At 53.4% G+C, this 14,682-nt stretch overlaps 1 protein-coding gene across 3 annotated transcripts in view; it reads right to left on the reverse strand.

Annotated features, from left to right (window-relative positions):
• R3HDM2 (R3H domain containing 2) overlaps positions 1–14,682 on the reverse strand; it is a 57,019-nt gene that overhangs the window by 1,754 nt on the left and 40,583 nt on the right. For all 3 annotated transcript variants that reach the window (XM_050715938.1, XM_035570261.2, XM_050715937.1), the window contains 12 exons: positions 13,583–13,614; positions 10,829–11,061; positions 7,407–7,591; positions 4,612–4,854; positions 3,853–3,979; positions 3,178–3,416; positions 2,619–2,773; positions 2,215–2,315; positions 1,316–1,485; positions 987–1,131; positions 798–898; positions 368–452 (listed from right to left, as the gene is read on the reverse strand). In XM_050715938.1, the coding sequence (XP_050571895.1) occupies positions 368–452; positions 798–898; positions 987–1,131; positions 1,316–1,485; positions 2,215–2,315; positions 2,619–2,773; positions 3,178–3,416; positions 3,853–3,979; positions 4,612–4,854; positions 7,407–7,591; positions 10,829–11,061; positions 13,583–13,614 (1,816 nt within the window). The remainder of the gene's footprint in view (positions 1–367; positions 453–797; positions 899–986; positions 1,132–1,315; positions 1,486–2,214; positions 2,316–2,618; positions 2,774–3,177; positions 3,417–3,852; positions 3,980–4,611; positions 4,855–7,406; positions 7,592–10,828; positions 11,062–13,582; positions 13,615–14,682) is intronic.

Below are 14,682 nucleotides of genomic sequence, written 5' to 3' on the forward strand. Positions count from 1 at the left end.
CCCTCATGGGGGGCATCAACAGGGCCCAGGTGACCTGGTGCTCATCCCTGACTCTCAAATAGTTTTTCCCCACTCTTCTGCAAAAGCTTTGATCGGTGTAGGCAGCATTCACTGCAACCTGAGCAACCCCTGTCCCCTCACCTCTCTCTGGACACAGCTGAGAGGGACTGAGCATCCCCACACACCCCAGCCAGGCCTCACATGGGCTGTGGGGTGTGCGTGGGGAGGTGGTGGGGGCAGGAACTTGTCTGTGGGATGCTGGTGTGGGCAGAGGGGGCATCTGGGATCTCTGCCAATGCCACCTACACCCGTGCAGGAGGGACCAGGCAGAGGGCAAAGGGGGAATTGCTCAAGGAAGGTCACTTGCCTACATCGCTTGTCCCAAGGTCAGTGGATGCTGACTTGAGGGCGTGTCTCTTGCTCCGGTTTCCGTGTTTCATTCCAGTCTGTCCCTTAAAGAATAAAAACAGCAGCACGTCACCCGAGGAGAAAAATGGTGGCCTCACAGTGCATCCCAGGGCAGCGGGTGGGCAAGACCAAACGTGACTAGGGGGAATGGAGACATCTGGATGAAACTTGCACCCCTGGCACCTTTGTGGTGGCATCATGCTTCTGAAGTTAGAGGAGACCAGGACACAGCCTTGGTTCCAGGACACTCCCAAGGACCTGGGGCTGACACTGCTTCTAGGCAAAGCCAGGGACAAGGTGAAATTCTAAGCCCAGTGTGGTCTCCGGGTGGGTCTTGCTCTGCTCCCACAGCAGTGAAAAGGATGGATGGGGATCTGCCCCCGTTTTACCTGGTGTGTATTGTAGTTGGGCTGGTTGTGGAGCAGCGGTGGGGGACAGATAGACAAATTATACTGCAGTGGCTGGCCCAGCAACGAGTAACGCCCATCACCTACAAAATTTGAAGCAAATATTGGTAGGTGTCTAAAGAAATCACAGGAAGGACCCACCCCTGTGCTGTCCCCACTCTTTTCCCTTACATTGTGCTGGGCCCATGGGCCGGGGGAACTGTGTGAGGACCGGGAGGGAGCTCAGCCCCGTGCAGACGCTGTTGAGGTTGGTGACAGGAGACGGCGTCGGGGACTGGGTGGGCGACGTGATAGGGCTGTTCAGCTGGGTGCTGGCCTGCGGGAGGGAGAGGGTCAGACACTCCCAGTGCTTGCGACCAGTCCCGATCCTGTCTCACCACCGTGGGATGAGCCCACCCCCTTCTCCCAGCACACGCTCACAGCATGGATGCCGGGGTCATCTCTCTCCCACCAGGCTGCTCCCAAAAGATGAGCTGCCTTCCTCCCAGTCCTCTCAATACCTGAGCACTGGTGTCTGGGTTGTACAGGTCTCCTGGCTTCTGCCCCCGCTGGTCCAGGCTGTAGTACTTACAGTGGCTCCACTGCACCACAGGGGCGTTCTGGGGGGGCTGGGGGCCATTGGGTACATTCAACTGCATCACAACCACGCCAGGGCCTGATGGAGACACCCCTGGGGAGAGAGGACAGCAGCAGTATTGCCCTGGCTCTGCACACTGCTGCTGCTTGCTGTGGAAGAAGAGGCAGCAACTGCAGCCTTGCACTCTTCCCAGTAACACCTCCATCTTACTCTCTCCTTCACCATTCCTGCCTGTCCAGGTTGGTGAAGAGGGGCCCTACTAAAACCCTGCCAAGATCTCTGATATCATGCCTTACATCAGAGAGATGACTTTCTATCCAGGAAAAATGCAAGCAGAGGGGACAAGCCAAAGACAACTTGGGTGACCTCTCTGAGCATCACACCACAACCCCAGGCAAAGGGTCTGACCCCAGAGCTGGGCGCAGAGCCCAAGTGTTCTGGTTCCAGCTCCAGCAGTAATTCACCAGGCCCCACCTCACACCCCTGCAGCTGGGACAGGATGCAGGGATCCAGCTCTCTCACCCCATGAGCTGCCCTGGTGACACTAAGCCCTGCTGCCAGCAGAGGGAGTCTGCAGCCCACAGCAACTCACTACGGCTCCTACCCTGCCTGCCAAGGTTTGGGGACACCAGGCACAGGCCAGCATCAGCCTGTGAAGCCAAATCACTTAGCCACATCCTGAGGACTCACAGTGAGCCATGGGATGGGTAGCAGTAAGAGAGACTGGTCTATGAATTGGCAGCCCCTATACCCCTTTTGCCCCTAAAACCTGATCCAACGCAGGCAGAATTGATGCCAACCCTGACTGGGGACCCCTCTTACCTGAATACTGCTGCTGCATCTGTGGGGGGTTGCAAGGCGAGGGGGACTGTGGCATCTGGTACTGTTCAGAGCCGGGCGGCTGAAGGAATCCCACCGAAGGGCTGTGAAGCAGAAAGTGCTCTGAGAAGCTGCAGGGGATGGGGAAGAACCAGCAGGACTGTATGCGGAAGCAGCCCCCTCAGTACATGAGAAGTTGGAAAGACAGCTGCCTCTGGGGGGAGCAGCACTGCATGCTGCAGGGCAGCTGTGCCCAGGAACCACTGGCTACGGGATTTAGGACTGGGCAAGATGAAGAGACATTTATGGTGCCCTACCACCTCCCCTAGCTGCAGGAGTAGGATGTGGGACCCTTTTGGCAGCAGGGTCTCCCTCCCCATGGCAGGCAAGAGATACAGAAGCTCTACCTGGTGCCGTTCTGCTGGGCAGTTGGGATGACGCTGTAGTAGATGGGTACACCCCCAGTCTGAAGCCCCCCCTGAACGGACTGGCTGGCCGGTACGAGCACTGGCTGCTGGAAGGGCTGCTGGACCACACTCTGGGACTCGTTGGCCACGGGAACCTGTGCAGGGAGGAGAGAAGCAGCTGTCTGGAATGACAGTGGCAGCAGGGAGAATTGACCCCAAAGAGACGCCAGTGAGGTCCATACAAGGTACAAGAGATCCCAGGCAGTTGTCTACTGCTGTCCGGAGCAATCTTGCCCAGGAAAGGGCAGCCCCCCTCAGCTCTTCTTGGAACACAGTGGCCAAGGGAGCAGCAGCACGCAGTCCTTCTCAAGAGCTGCCCTACACTGGTTCAAACATGAACGTGTCCCCCACCCTAGCTGGCAAACATGCATGATCTTCTCAAGACGAACGTGCCTGACTTTGGCTCCGTCCCTCATGCACAGGACCAGGGCACTGCAAGGCCTGCAGAGCTGAGGCCCCCTCCCCAGCAGCCCCTCGCTGAAAAGCAACCGATGCCTACCTGGTATGAAGGCAGTGGAGTGTACTGGACCATCAGACCTTGCATCTGGCTCCCCATACTGTTCCTCTGGCTGCTGAGGAGGCTCGGAGGTTGTGCCTGCTGCACTCCCATCATATTCTGCATCTGGCCCCCCATGCTGTTCCTCTGGCTGTTGAGGAGCCCCCCGGGGGGCTGTGCCTGCTGCACTCCCATTACACCTTGGTACGTTTGCTGCTGGTTGGACATCATTGGCTGTAAACCTGTCAGAAGAAGGTTTAAATGGAGCAGTTTTGCAGCTGGCCAAGGTAGACAGCCTGAGACTTGGCGTATGATAGGTGAAATCCTGCTTTGGCCCCTTCTCTTATTAAACAGTGAGAGAAGGGCTTCCCTCCTGGAAGATGTTAAAAGACCTGAAGGAAGCTCCTGGCAGCACCCTGCAGCACCTCAGTGCACGCTGCGTGCTGAGAGGGAGAGAAACGAAACAGCCCTTGCAGCCAGGCCGAGTTTCAGCTTTGCTTTGCACAGTCAAGAGGCGCTCTCTAGCCAGCAAATCCAGCAAAGAGTGGCAGAAGAGCACCTTAGGACAAGGAAGAGTACCAGAACCCAGATAGTGCACGGGAGATCCTTAAGAGCCAGCAGAGTGCCAGGGAAGGGAAACGTGCTTCTCCCTCCCCCCTTCCACCCCCCTTCCCTTACCAGGTTGCTGGGTTTGCTGGGGGAGCTGCTGCGTGCGCTGGGAGCTGTAGGCCACTGGGTGACTGAGAGATCGGTATTGCTGGCTGGAGTTTGGGTACTGCCCAGGAGGGTAGTAAGAAACCTGAATCTATCAAAAAAAAAAAAAACAAAAAACAAAACAACAAAAAAAACATGGTGATGAGAACATAAGAAGAAGTGGGACCAAGAAAGCTGGTCCCCCAGGACCAGTTTTCTCTCTCACCTGGCCTGGCTTCCGCTGAAAAAAAACAACCAGGGCTTTGGCTCTGGCCAGATGATGGCTCCTCAGGGAACCGCAGCCCCTGCCCGCTCCTCCCAGCCTGCACTTCCAAGCTTTTCCCAGCAGTGCATGAGCACAGTAGGCACAATTGTCACCACTGCTCAGGGGAACAATCCTAGAGCCATAATGCCCTGTGGGACCCCAAAGAGAGCTTAGAGGTGTCAGCCCTGAATCTGGTCACTGTCCCTCCCCCAGTCTGAGCCAGGAACGGACAGAGGGCTCCCCAGGCAAGTGCCTTGTGAGCTCAGAGTGACAAGGCGGCCGAAATCATACTGTGCCTAGCAAGGGAGCATGTGGCCAACTGCTTTGACCCCTGTGTACCGATCCAACACGAAGCAGCAGAAAAAGAGGGGGCCCGCTCCCAAGGAACTATTTATTCTCTCGCCTGCTCCCCAGCAGCCCCTTGCCTGACAGATTTGGGCTGAGGGGAACATCCCCTCCGGGTTCGCACGTCTCCTTACTTGCTGGGGAGGCTGAATGTAGCCCTGGGGCTGCAGCACCTGCTGCGTGGGGGCCGTGTGCCCTGAGGCGGAGTAGTTGGAGGTGGGAATGGGCTGCCCAGGAGTCGCCATGATGAACCCAGTCTGCTGCGGGTGCTGGGAGATGAGGGATGACTGGAACATAGCAGAGGAAGGATCCGGTGCTTCTGTAGAGCCCTGCCGGCTGAGGCTGATCTGCCCAAAGGGGTTGCTGAGTTCGTCAGCCTGCAGTGGGGATAAGCAGGAAGGATGGAGGAGGACAGCATGTAGGACGACAGCAAGTAGGACATGGCTCTACCAAGTAGGTGGCAGATGCCTTCTCCCAACTCCGTGTGCAGGGACTCTCCCAGGAAAAATCCCCAGAACTGAGCCACAGACCAAGAGCGTTCTGCAGGATGGGGACAGGGGTATGTGGGCTGCTGGGGAGCCCAAAAGCTCAGCAGACACTGGTGCCATACATGGCCCCACACAGGCAGGAGTGGCCCCAGCCCAGATGCTGTGTCCTGCAGGGCACTCCATGCCACACAGAGCGCGTCATTCCCAACAAGACAACACAGGGGCTGATCACGAACTGCAGGGCAGCTGCGGCCCCTGGACCCCAGTGCTGGGCACAAGCAGCTCTTCCCAGTGGAGCTCTGAGCTTGGCACTTGCTCTTCCCCAGCCTCTTTCTAAGACCAGACACTCCAGCAGTGCCCGGCACTGGTGGGTCCCACAGCCTCAGGCATCCCACTGCAGCGCTGGGCCTCCCTGAATCCCAAACCCACTGGGTGCAGTGTCTGTGACATACCTGATTAGCTAAAGCTCATACAACACAAACACAGCACACGCGTACAACAGAGGCAGTGCAGAAGAGGAAATGGGATTTATACCAGGTTGTACTGCTGGGGTGGAGAGACCGGCAAGAGGACTTGGGGGCAGGAGCTTGGAGAATACTGAACAGGCTGCAGCGCTGGGACCGGCTGAGATCAGCAGAGAAGTGAGCAGAGGAGAGAGATTTGGGTTGGAGAAGGTGGGGGGGGAAGGAAGGATAGGAAGAAGGAGAGAAAGAAGGAACAACAAGGTTAGTCAACTGAGCTGATTGCTAACACACAGAAGTGGGCATTGCAGAGGGTTGGAAAGCACGGAGAGCAGAATGGGAGAGCAGTCATCTCTCTGTGAAGACACACAGCCTGGCCAGTTGCTTTGTGGAAGCCGTGACGGCTGACTGTGTCCACAAAGCAGGTCTTGCCTGGCATGAACATGACACGAGTTTACAAAGGTCAGCTATGGCCAACAGCAGCAGCAGAGTCATTTCCCCCCAGCACAACCTTTGTGCCTCTCCCACTCCACTGCCCACTTATGTATGGCACTGACTGCCAGCTCTCCCTGCAGTGCTTCTTGGCCTCCCCTACTAGTACCCCTGTGCTTCACTCTTGCCTTCTGCAGGGGCCCCTCTCACCTTATCGCTGGGAGGACCTGCTGATGCCTGTTCATGATGTGCTTTGGGCAATGGACCTGTGATGGTCAGCACTGACCTGGTTTTTTGAGCATCTGATTTGCCCTTTGGTGAACCAGAAGGTGCGTGCACATGGGGAACAGTGCATCTGCAGGCTTTTCACCAACAGTCAAATACACAAAAAAAAAGCGTTTCCAGGAGCTAAACAATTAGGAGAACAGCCAAACAGCAGAAGACATAAAATAATGCTCCAGCAAGATGGAGTGGTCCTGCACAAGTTCCACAAAACCACTGCGTGTTCAAATCACCCACTCAGGGCACTGTGCTCTGCTAGCTTTAGCACTGGACTCTGGCTACACCTCAGGGAGACACCTTATCTCTAGAACTGAGATGTTGCCTTTGAGTCTCAGTATCCTCTGCAAACAGATCCATGTCCCTGGGGTTGGTCTAAGGGCCCAAGAACTACAGCCTCCCTCCATCCTCACTCAGTTGGCAAAAGACAGCAAACGACATGGAGAAAAACAGATCTGTTAGCATCATCTGCAGTTAAAGATACTTGAAGAGGCTTGCTTCCTCACATCAAATCCCACTGAAAACATTTGTACTTTACGCACCACTCTAAGCATGAGGGATCCTTTCTGGTGCATCATTTATAAAACTCACAGGCAGGCTGAGGTCCAGCACCTCAACTGAGGGCACTGAGGATACTTCCCATGCACATTACCCAGCTCTGCACCTATTCAACACGAGGCAGCTTTGCTATCCCAATGTGCCAGCTCCTGTGCTGTGGTTTCTTACAGCCTTGGGAACTAAGTGTGTAGGGACAACAGCCACAACTGCTTTCTCTAGGGCTCCATCTTCATAAATAGCCCCACAAGGCATTGGAACATCACTGGGGTTTAACCTGGGGAGGGTCTGGAGAATATACCCAGGCCCAGTCCCAGGTCTGCCCCTCTGCAGGACATCAGGTGGCTAGCCATGGGGTCTCAGCACCGGGGAGCTCAAACCCAGCTGTAGTTTGTGTCATTCCCTACTACGAGGGCAGCTAGTCCTGGAGTGCAACTCTGCCACTCACCAAAGGGCTACAGATGCCTCGCTAGGAGGGCTGTTGGCAAGCTGAGATGTCGTGCATCATTTTCAGACGCAGCAAGGCTCCCTGAACTTCCCCTACTCTGCCTCCAGCTCAGGGGGGCTGTCACTCCCTGACAGGGAGCAAGTGTGAGTGCTCCCAAACCCTGCTGGGCAAATATGAGTCCAGAGCATCCTGGGTATGTATCGGCTCTGCTGGTACCGGCGTGCCTAAGGAGTCTGTTGAGCCCTGGGTATTGTGCAGCAACTCACCTGCGATATCATGTGGTTACTCATGGCTGGCTGCTGCTGGGGTGCTGGTGGTAGTCCTTGTGGCTGCGGTGGTGGCTGTTGGGGTGGTGGCGGTTGAGACTGCTGGGATGTGCAGGGAAGGAGGCCACGGCTGGGCTGTGAAGAAGGGGGTTGGCTGCATGCTTCAGGGGCACCTAGTACCAGACCTTGAACAGAGAAAGGCATGGCAGGGTTGGTACCTAAGAGAGAGAGAAGTCACGATTCATTGCCTGGGGTACGGGTAGGAAGTGGTGGGGGGATGGATCCTGGCACTCCCTCCTGTACTGCATCCAGATCGCATCACCTGCTGTCCAAAAGGGAGCTTCCTTCTAAAAAGAACGGGGTGAGCAGGCTGCAGGCTAAGTCACTAGTTTGCCTCACAGCAAACCAAGGCGTTTTGAACCTTGGGGGATCCTCAGGTGTCCTCCTCCCTGACCCCAGCCTAGCACCCTCACTGCACAGGGACAGCCTGTGACCCCACTCCTCACAGATCTTCCCCTCTAGACCCTTCACCATCTTCATAGCCCTCCTTTGGACACTCTCTAAGAGTTTTCAGTCCTTTTTATACTAAACTGCACACAGTACTCAAGATAAGGCTGCATCAGTGCAGAGCAGAGTGGGACAATCCCCTCCCTTGGCCAGCTAGCAGTGCTGAGCTTGAGGCACCCCAGGGTATGGTTGGCACTTTTGGCTGCCAGGGCACACTGTTGACTTGTATTCAACTGGATGTCTACCAGAACCCCCAGATCCCTTTCTGCAGGGCTGCTCTCCAGCCTCTTGTCCCCCAGTCTGTATGTACAGCCAGGGTTGCCCTGTCCCAGGTGCAGAATCTGGCACTGGCTCTTGTTAAAACTCATGCGGTTGGTAACTGCCCAGCCCTCTAATTTGTCAAGAGCTCTCTGCAAGACCTCTCTCTACCCCTGAGGAAGTCAACAGCTCCTCCCAATTTAGTGTCATATGCATACTTACTTCATATACCTTCAAGTCCTGCATCCAAGTAATTTAAGAAAACATTAAAGAGAACTGGCCCTAAAACGGAGCCCTGGGGAACCCCACTAGTGACTGGCTGCCAGCCTGACATAACTCCATTTGCTGATACTCTTTGAGCCTGATCCGTCAGCCAACTGTACCCCCAACGTATTATATATTTATCTAGTTGTATGCTGGACATTTTGTCCAGAAGGATGTCCTGTCTTGTCTGGGATGAAGACAGACTCTAGAAATGCCATGGGACTTCTGCTGGGAAGAGAAACCTGGCTGGTAACAGCAGTGCCTGACTGGTAGAGATGAGAGGTTACTAAATGAGGGAGCTGCTGAACACACTCATTTCAACTCAGCGGCATAAACTAGTCTGTGGAAAGAAGCTAGAGAGCTGTTCTCAGTCACAGCTCAGTTCTGCAGCTAGGTAAGGCCCCTGCTTGGATGCCTATGTGCTGATGAGATTTGTCCAAGTGCTCACCCAGAGCAGAGGGGATTGAAGGAATCCATTAAATGGCGATACAGACCTAGCACGTGCACGCCCTTTGAGCAAAGGAAAGGGGGGTGGCGGCGGTGTTTGAAAGCAATTCCTTCCCTTGGTAGGAAAAATTGTTAGGAAGGATCGTGACACACGCTGCAAGGCACCCAGCTGGGAAGTGCTCTCCTCACTGTTTCAGTGTTACTTCCAGAAATAAAAGGTCTTTGAAACTACTGCTCGAAGCCCAGGAGCTGTTATTTAACTAATTCTGCCTCTGATCTACTGCATTTCAACAGCTAATCTTCAGGCATTCTGCTAAGGAAGCCTGTACCATCAGCCGCATGGGGCGAAGAAGGAAACATTTTGCTCACAGTTGCCCAGGGGCTGAATGCTGACATGGGAAAAGAGCCCCACAGCCCGAAGCACTTCCTCCTGCACAGAACAAACACAGAGGATATGGTGTTTTTTTTTTTTTTCTAGTGAAAATTCAGCCCCCCCCACCCTCCCCAGGCATTTCTAATCACTCGCCATTATATTAAGCCTGAAGAGCAATTGGCTTCTGTTCTCAAGGGAGACCTGGAAGAAAAATATAGAAAGAATGAAAACCCAGATCTTCTTCTGCTTTGCTTTGCACGTGGCTGGGACAGATCTTCAAATAACTGCTCCCGTCAGCTGATGAATCAGTCTTGGAGGTGGTTGCAATAATCAGAGTAAGAGCAGCCCTGAGCACAATGGAAACAGAGTCCCAGGAGACGATGTAGCTACCTTCAAACTGCAAGATGAATGTCTGGTTTTCAAAGCCAGTCTGGGTGCTAGAACAGCAGCCTGGCTGCCTTTTAGATCTACCCCTTTATTTGGACAGATTCTTAGGAAGCAGTCTAATCACCCACAAGCACCAATTTGCTCCCTCTCCCCAGAAAATGCTGGACAGCTCTCAAGCATCTGGGGACCCATTGCCTACCAGTGAGAACGGAGGAAAGAAGACAGTGAGACAGCACTGGATTTTGCTCACTGATGTTGCACAGCAAGTGTAACCAGCTACCTTGCTTACCACCAGATCATTCAAATGAGAGCAAAGACCTGTGAGGCCTCTGCCACAAGTGACCTCCTTCACAAGCAGTCAGTTGTAAATAAAGGACTCTGCTCACCACTGGCAGTGGGCTGGTGCCCTGCCAAGAGCACCACACATCCTCTCAAGGAGCTGTTGCCACTTACAGGTTACTGGTGAAGTCCCACCACACCGTTCTCCACGCACGGGCTATGCTTTGTGCTATCTGGATGGAAAAGAACTGACCTGAAGCAGGCGAAGAGACTTCTGACCCTAACTCCCTTTGGTGTTCCTGAAACCTTGGGCTGTATTCAAGAGCTCTTCGAGAGCTGCAGGCCCAGCACCCTGCTGTTATGTTGCTCTCAGGAGCACAGTGAAACATTTTGGGGGAACACTGTAGGCAGATACCAATGAAAACAGCCTTTACCCGATGAGATAGACTGTATGTCTGATGAGACAAGCTAATTGGTAACACCATTCCCTGGACCTCCTTTGCTGGAAAGCAAGGAAAAGTGCCAGATGGTTCATCCTGAGTAAGTCTTAGGGCTGTGAGGGATCGTGGGGAGGAGAAAGAAATGGGAACATAACTTGCAGCTCAGCAGGGGAGAGAAAATAACAGAAGATTGGTAGCTCGAGTCCCAGGGCGTGGGACTGCACAATTTCTTCTGTCTTGGATAACTCTGCTAAAGGGAAGTAAGTAATCTAATGGTGAGTATTGAAAAAGCAGACGATAAGCCAATTGGCATATCCCTGCCTGGGTACCAAACACATTCAGATGATGCCAACCATGTCCCATTTTAACCAGCCACTGACCACAATAGCATCACGAGCCCCATCCATCCACCCCATGTCTGCTAGGTGCCCTTTGGCAGCAGGCAGACAGGGGAACCAATCCAGTACCTGCCCGGGATGTTCTGCTGGCAGTGCTGCCTTTGGTACTCCCGATGCTGTCCCCCCGCGTCAGGATGGAGATGCCACTGAAGCTGCTGGCTTTGGTGACAGGCGGTCGCAGGTTGCGGATGGAACCATCTGAGTCTGTGCTGCTCCACGGCCGAGGCTCCAGCGACTTTATCTCGCTCTCTGTGCTGCTCTGGCGGCTGCCTGAGGCCCGGTTCAAACTGTCCCGGTTGCCCCTGCAGAGACCAGCAGAGTTAGACAACACCTCCAGCAGAAACGGGCAGAAGCAGGACCCACAGGTGCTTCATCCTAGCTCTCACGCCAGGGCGGTGACCCCAGCCAGCAGCTGGCTCTGTGAGACAGCACACGGGCACCGCATACAGAAATCTGGCAGCAAACAAACAGCCTGGGCCACAGCTGTCTTGGGCATGCACCGTGAGGACTCAGATGCTGCTGATCTTCCTTGGTGTGTGCTGAGAGCTGGCTGCTGTCTCTTTTTCCTAACCAGACTCCAGCCTGGAACAGATGCCAGCAAGGGTCAGAGCATGATCCCTTGCTAAAGCCCTCCTTGTCACAGAACAGAGAGCTTTACAGAGGCCTCAAGACAAGGATGATCTTGCAAGACCTCTTTCTGCACCAGTCCTCGTAAGGCTCCCTGCCCAGCTGGAACATGTCAGGATATCACTGTACTCAGGGCTGTGCTCCCAGGGATCAGGCCCCCTCAGTTCCCAGCCAGGTCTGGCCAGAACAGGATTTATGGAGCATCAGCAAAGCACCCCAAGCAGTGAGCCTGGTTTACCAGCCCAGCTAAGGGATATATGCATGGGTTCCTGAGCCTCCACTGAGGAGGAATGGTGAGGAAGGCAACACTGGAAGAGACGCTCATGTAAAGCTGCACACTGAGCCGGGCAGCAGCTCCAAGCGACTGTGGAAAGGAAAAGATAGGCTGGGAAGAAACTTCTAAGGTGATGTCCTGGGCTGCTGGGAACGTGTGAGAACAAAAGAGAATACCTGGCCTGGAAAAGCAACTAGTGCAATGGTTATACCACTAAACAGGTGAAGGAATTGGACTATGCAGCTTCACAGCCCAAATCACAGGTGACCTAACAAGCACCACAGTTGAGCTTGGACTCTCTTCAACCTAAACCCTGAAGGCTGCTTCTGAGCATGTTCAGAGAGGTTTCGGGGGGGAAGGGGCATGTCATGGCTGACTTTTGAAACCCAGAACCCTCTCAAGCTGATTGCTGCTAACCTAGTTGCATAGTGATTCTGCTTTTTCTATGTCTGAATGCTCTTCAGACCCTAGGCACACCACCATACCCTTGCTCTCTGAGAGCACTGCTCTGGCAGCTTCACCCACTTCTTTCCAACAGCCTTATTACAGCCTGTTTCCAAGTGTGTCCACCAGCAGAGAGCTCTCTTTAATCAGATCTGTGGTTCAGAAGTGTTAATACAGGACTTACAAGCGAGTGAAGGAGACAGCTGTATTTGCTCTGAAGGCTGGGCTTTGAGGGAGGTGTCTGTAGTTCGACAAGACACCAGCTCCAAGCATCACCACTGACGGAACCCCAATCTCTTCCAGAGCGTGGTCTGTCTCTGTCATCTCAAAATGAGCCTGAGGCCCACACAGGCTCCCTCTCCCCACCAGGGGAACCACAAAGAAAGTAAGTTAATCAAGCTCTGTAGAGACTGGGCACAACAGACAGAAAAGCTCTTAGCAGAGCCCTGACTGCAGCTTGGCTTCTCCTACAGCTGCAATCACATCAGCAACTGTCGTCCTGCCACTTGCTGCGTGCCTTTTTCTACAGCCCCATGTCTGATCTGAAAACTGTGTCCTGCCTTCAGCACTACTGCCACCAGCAGGCTCCAGCACAGCATCCCTGTAACTGTGCTGAGGACACCTGATTTTCCACTATAGCATTCCTCCAAAGGCAGCCGGAGCCACAGGAAGGTTGAGAGAAGCAAAGCTGTTCCTTGCTTATATCCTCCTGTCCTGTTCTTGGAGATGCTTCATCTCCAGAGCTCTGACTGTTAGACAAGAGGGCAGAGGGCACAAGGGTCTCTCCATTTTCATCCTATTCTTTATCCATGCAGCATCAACAGCCTCCACTGCCAGGCAGAGGGCTGTGCAAGGTGACCCTTCAGGCTAAGTCCATCCTTCCAGCCTTCTCAGCCACAGAAAAACTACTTAATATGGAAATGCTGCTTAAACATGTTCCCATTGCCCTCTGCAGCATACTCTGGTTGAAATGGATGCCTGAGATGCTTCACTGCCACCATTAAGTCATCCGGCTGTTATGATCAGGGGACTGGGGACAACTCCACCCTATCTGGTTGCTGACCCTGCCACTGTAAGGGCAGGGGCTCTCCTACCCCTCTGGGAAACAAGAGGCAGAATGGTTTGAAAACTATTGAAATCCTCTGGCTTTCCCCTTCCTCCCTGCCATTCCCACCGTGCACTGCTCCATTTTAATTGATCAACTGGCAAAAAAGGACTTGGAAATTGATGTTGCAAAAAATACAACTTCGATAACTTCACAAGCAGCCATGCATGGGGCAAACTTACTCAGCAGGACAATGTACAAAATAAATCACACAGAGATACCTAAAAATCTGCCTCCGTTTGTGAGAACTAGAAGAAAAGCCTTCTTTGGAGATTTTGTCGGTTAACATCAGAGAAAAGCATCATTATAGAGTCAGGCAGTCCTCCATAGAGGAAGCCAGAGATACAGAAGGTGTCTGCTAAATAGTACTAACCTGCTGTCAGTGAGATATCCATTCTGGCCAGTCTGGAAGCACGGAAAAGACATGGAGATGGGAAGGAAAGAAAAGGGAGACTTAATAACTTTGAAAGCAACAAACCCAGGCAATTTCAAAGCAAAGAGGAGCAAAGCACTAACAGTATGGGACTCAGACACAGCTGGTGTTGTGCACTAGTTGCGTGGTCACTCAGGAGTCTTGCTGAGCCTTCTGCACTCCAGATCCCATTTGGCTCTCCATCCAGGCCCGCTAGGAGCCTTTCCCAATATCTGTGACCCTGAGATCTCTCAGGAATTTCCAAATCTGAGTCCTCAAATCTCTACCTCATTGCTCAAAGGCAGTGTTGATGCCTTGGTGTTGGTGCTTTGTCAGTGGAACAATCAAGGCAGGCCAGACATACAAGGGTTCTTACTTTCAGGCAGTTATCAGAGCCATGAAAAACAGTCAGAGGACTCAGCCCAGTCCCCCTTGTGACAGCCAGCCCTGCCTGTGCAAGTCAGATGCAAAACACTGGCTCAGCCCATGAACACGGAGAAAAGGTAGGTATATAACCACCCAGTGTCGTGTCAATATGGGACAGCACCTGCTCTGCTCCGGGACTATAGGCAGAGCTGCTTACTAGCATGTCTGGATGGCTTTGAGTCTATCTGCAAGACAACTCTGTGACTACAATCGGCTAGAGAGTATAACTGAAGCCTGATGACTTGAGTAGGGACTCAGCACAGTGGCTGCCTGAACATCCTCCTTGGCCAGGCACATGGCAATTCCCTTTAGGACAAAGGAAAGCATCATCCTCCAGAAACTCAGAGCAGCAGGCAAGGAGCTGGACTTTAAACTTGACCCACAGCAGATCAGTACTTGGAATTGTCCCAAGTCCATGCATTTGCCACTTGGCACAGCACAGAGAGCTGCCTCCAGCTGGCAGACAGCACTCAGCATAGCAGGTGGAGCACAGCAGCTTCTCTGAGCCAGATGTGAGTGAGGAACACAGCTCTGCCTTAGAGGAATTCGACATAGGGACCAGAGTTCTCAAGCAAACAATAACCAAGCTGGACGTTTTGTAAGAAGAAAATTCAGCATGCTCTCTATATTATCCT

The sequence above is a fragment of the Cygnus atratus genome, chromosome 29 (assembly GCF_013377495.2).
Source record: "Cygnus atratus isolate AKBS03 ecotype Queensland, Australia chromosome 29, CAtr_DNAZoo_HiC_assembly, whole genome shotgun sequence".
Classification (NCBI taxonomy): Eukaryota; Metazoa; Chordata; class Aves; order Anseriformes; family Anatidae; genus Cygnus; species Cygnus atratus.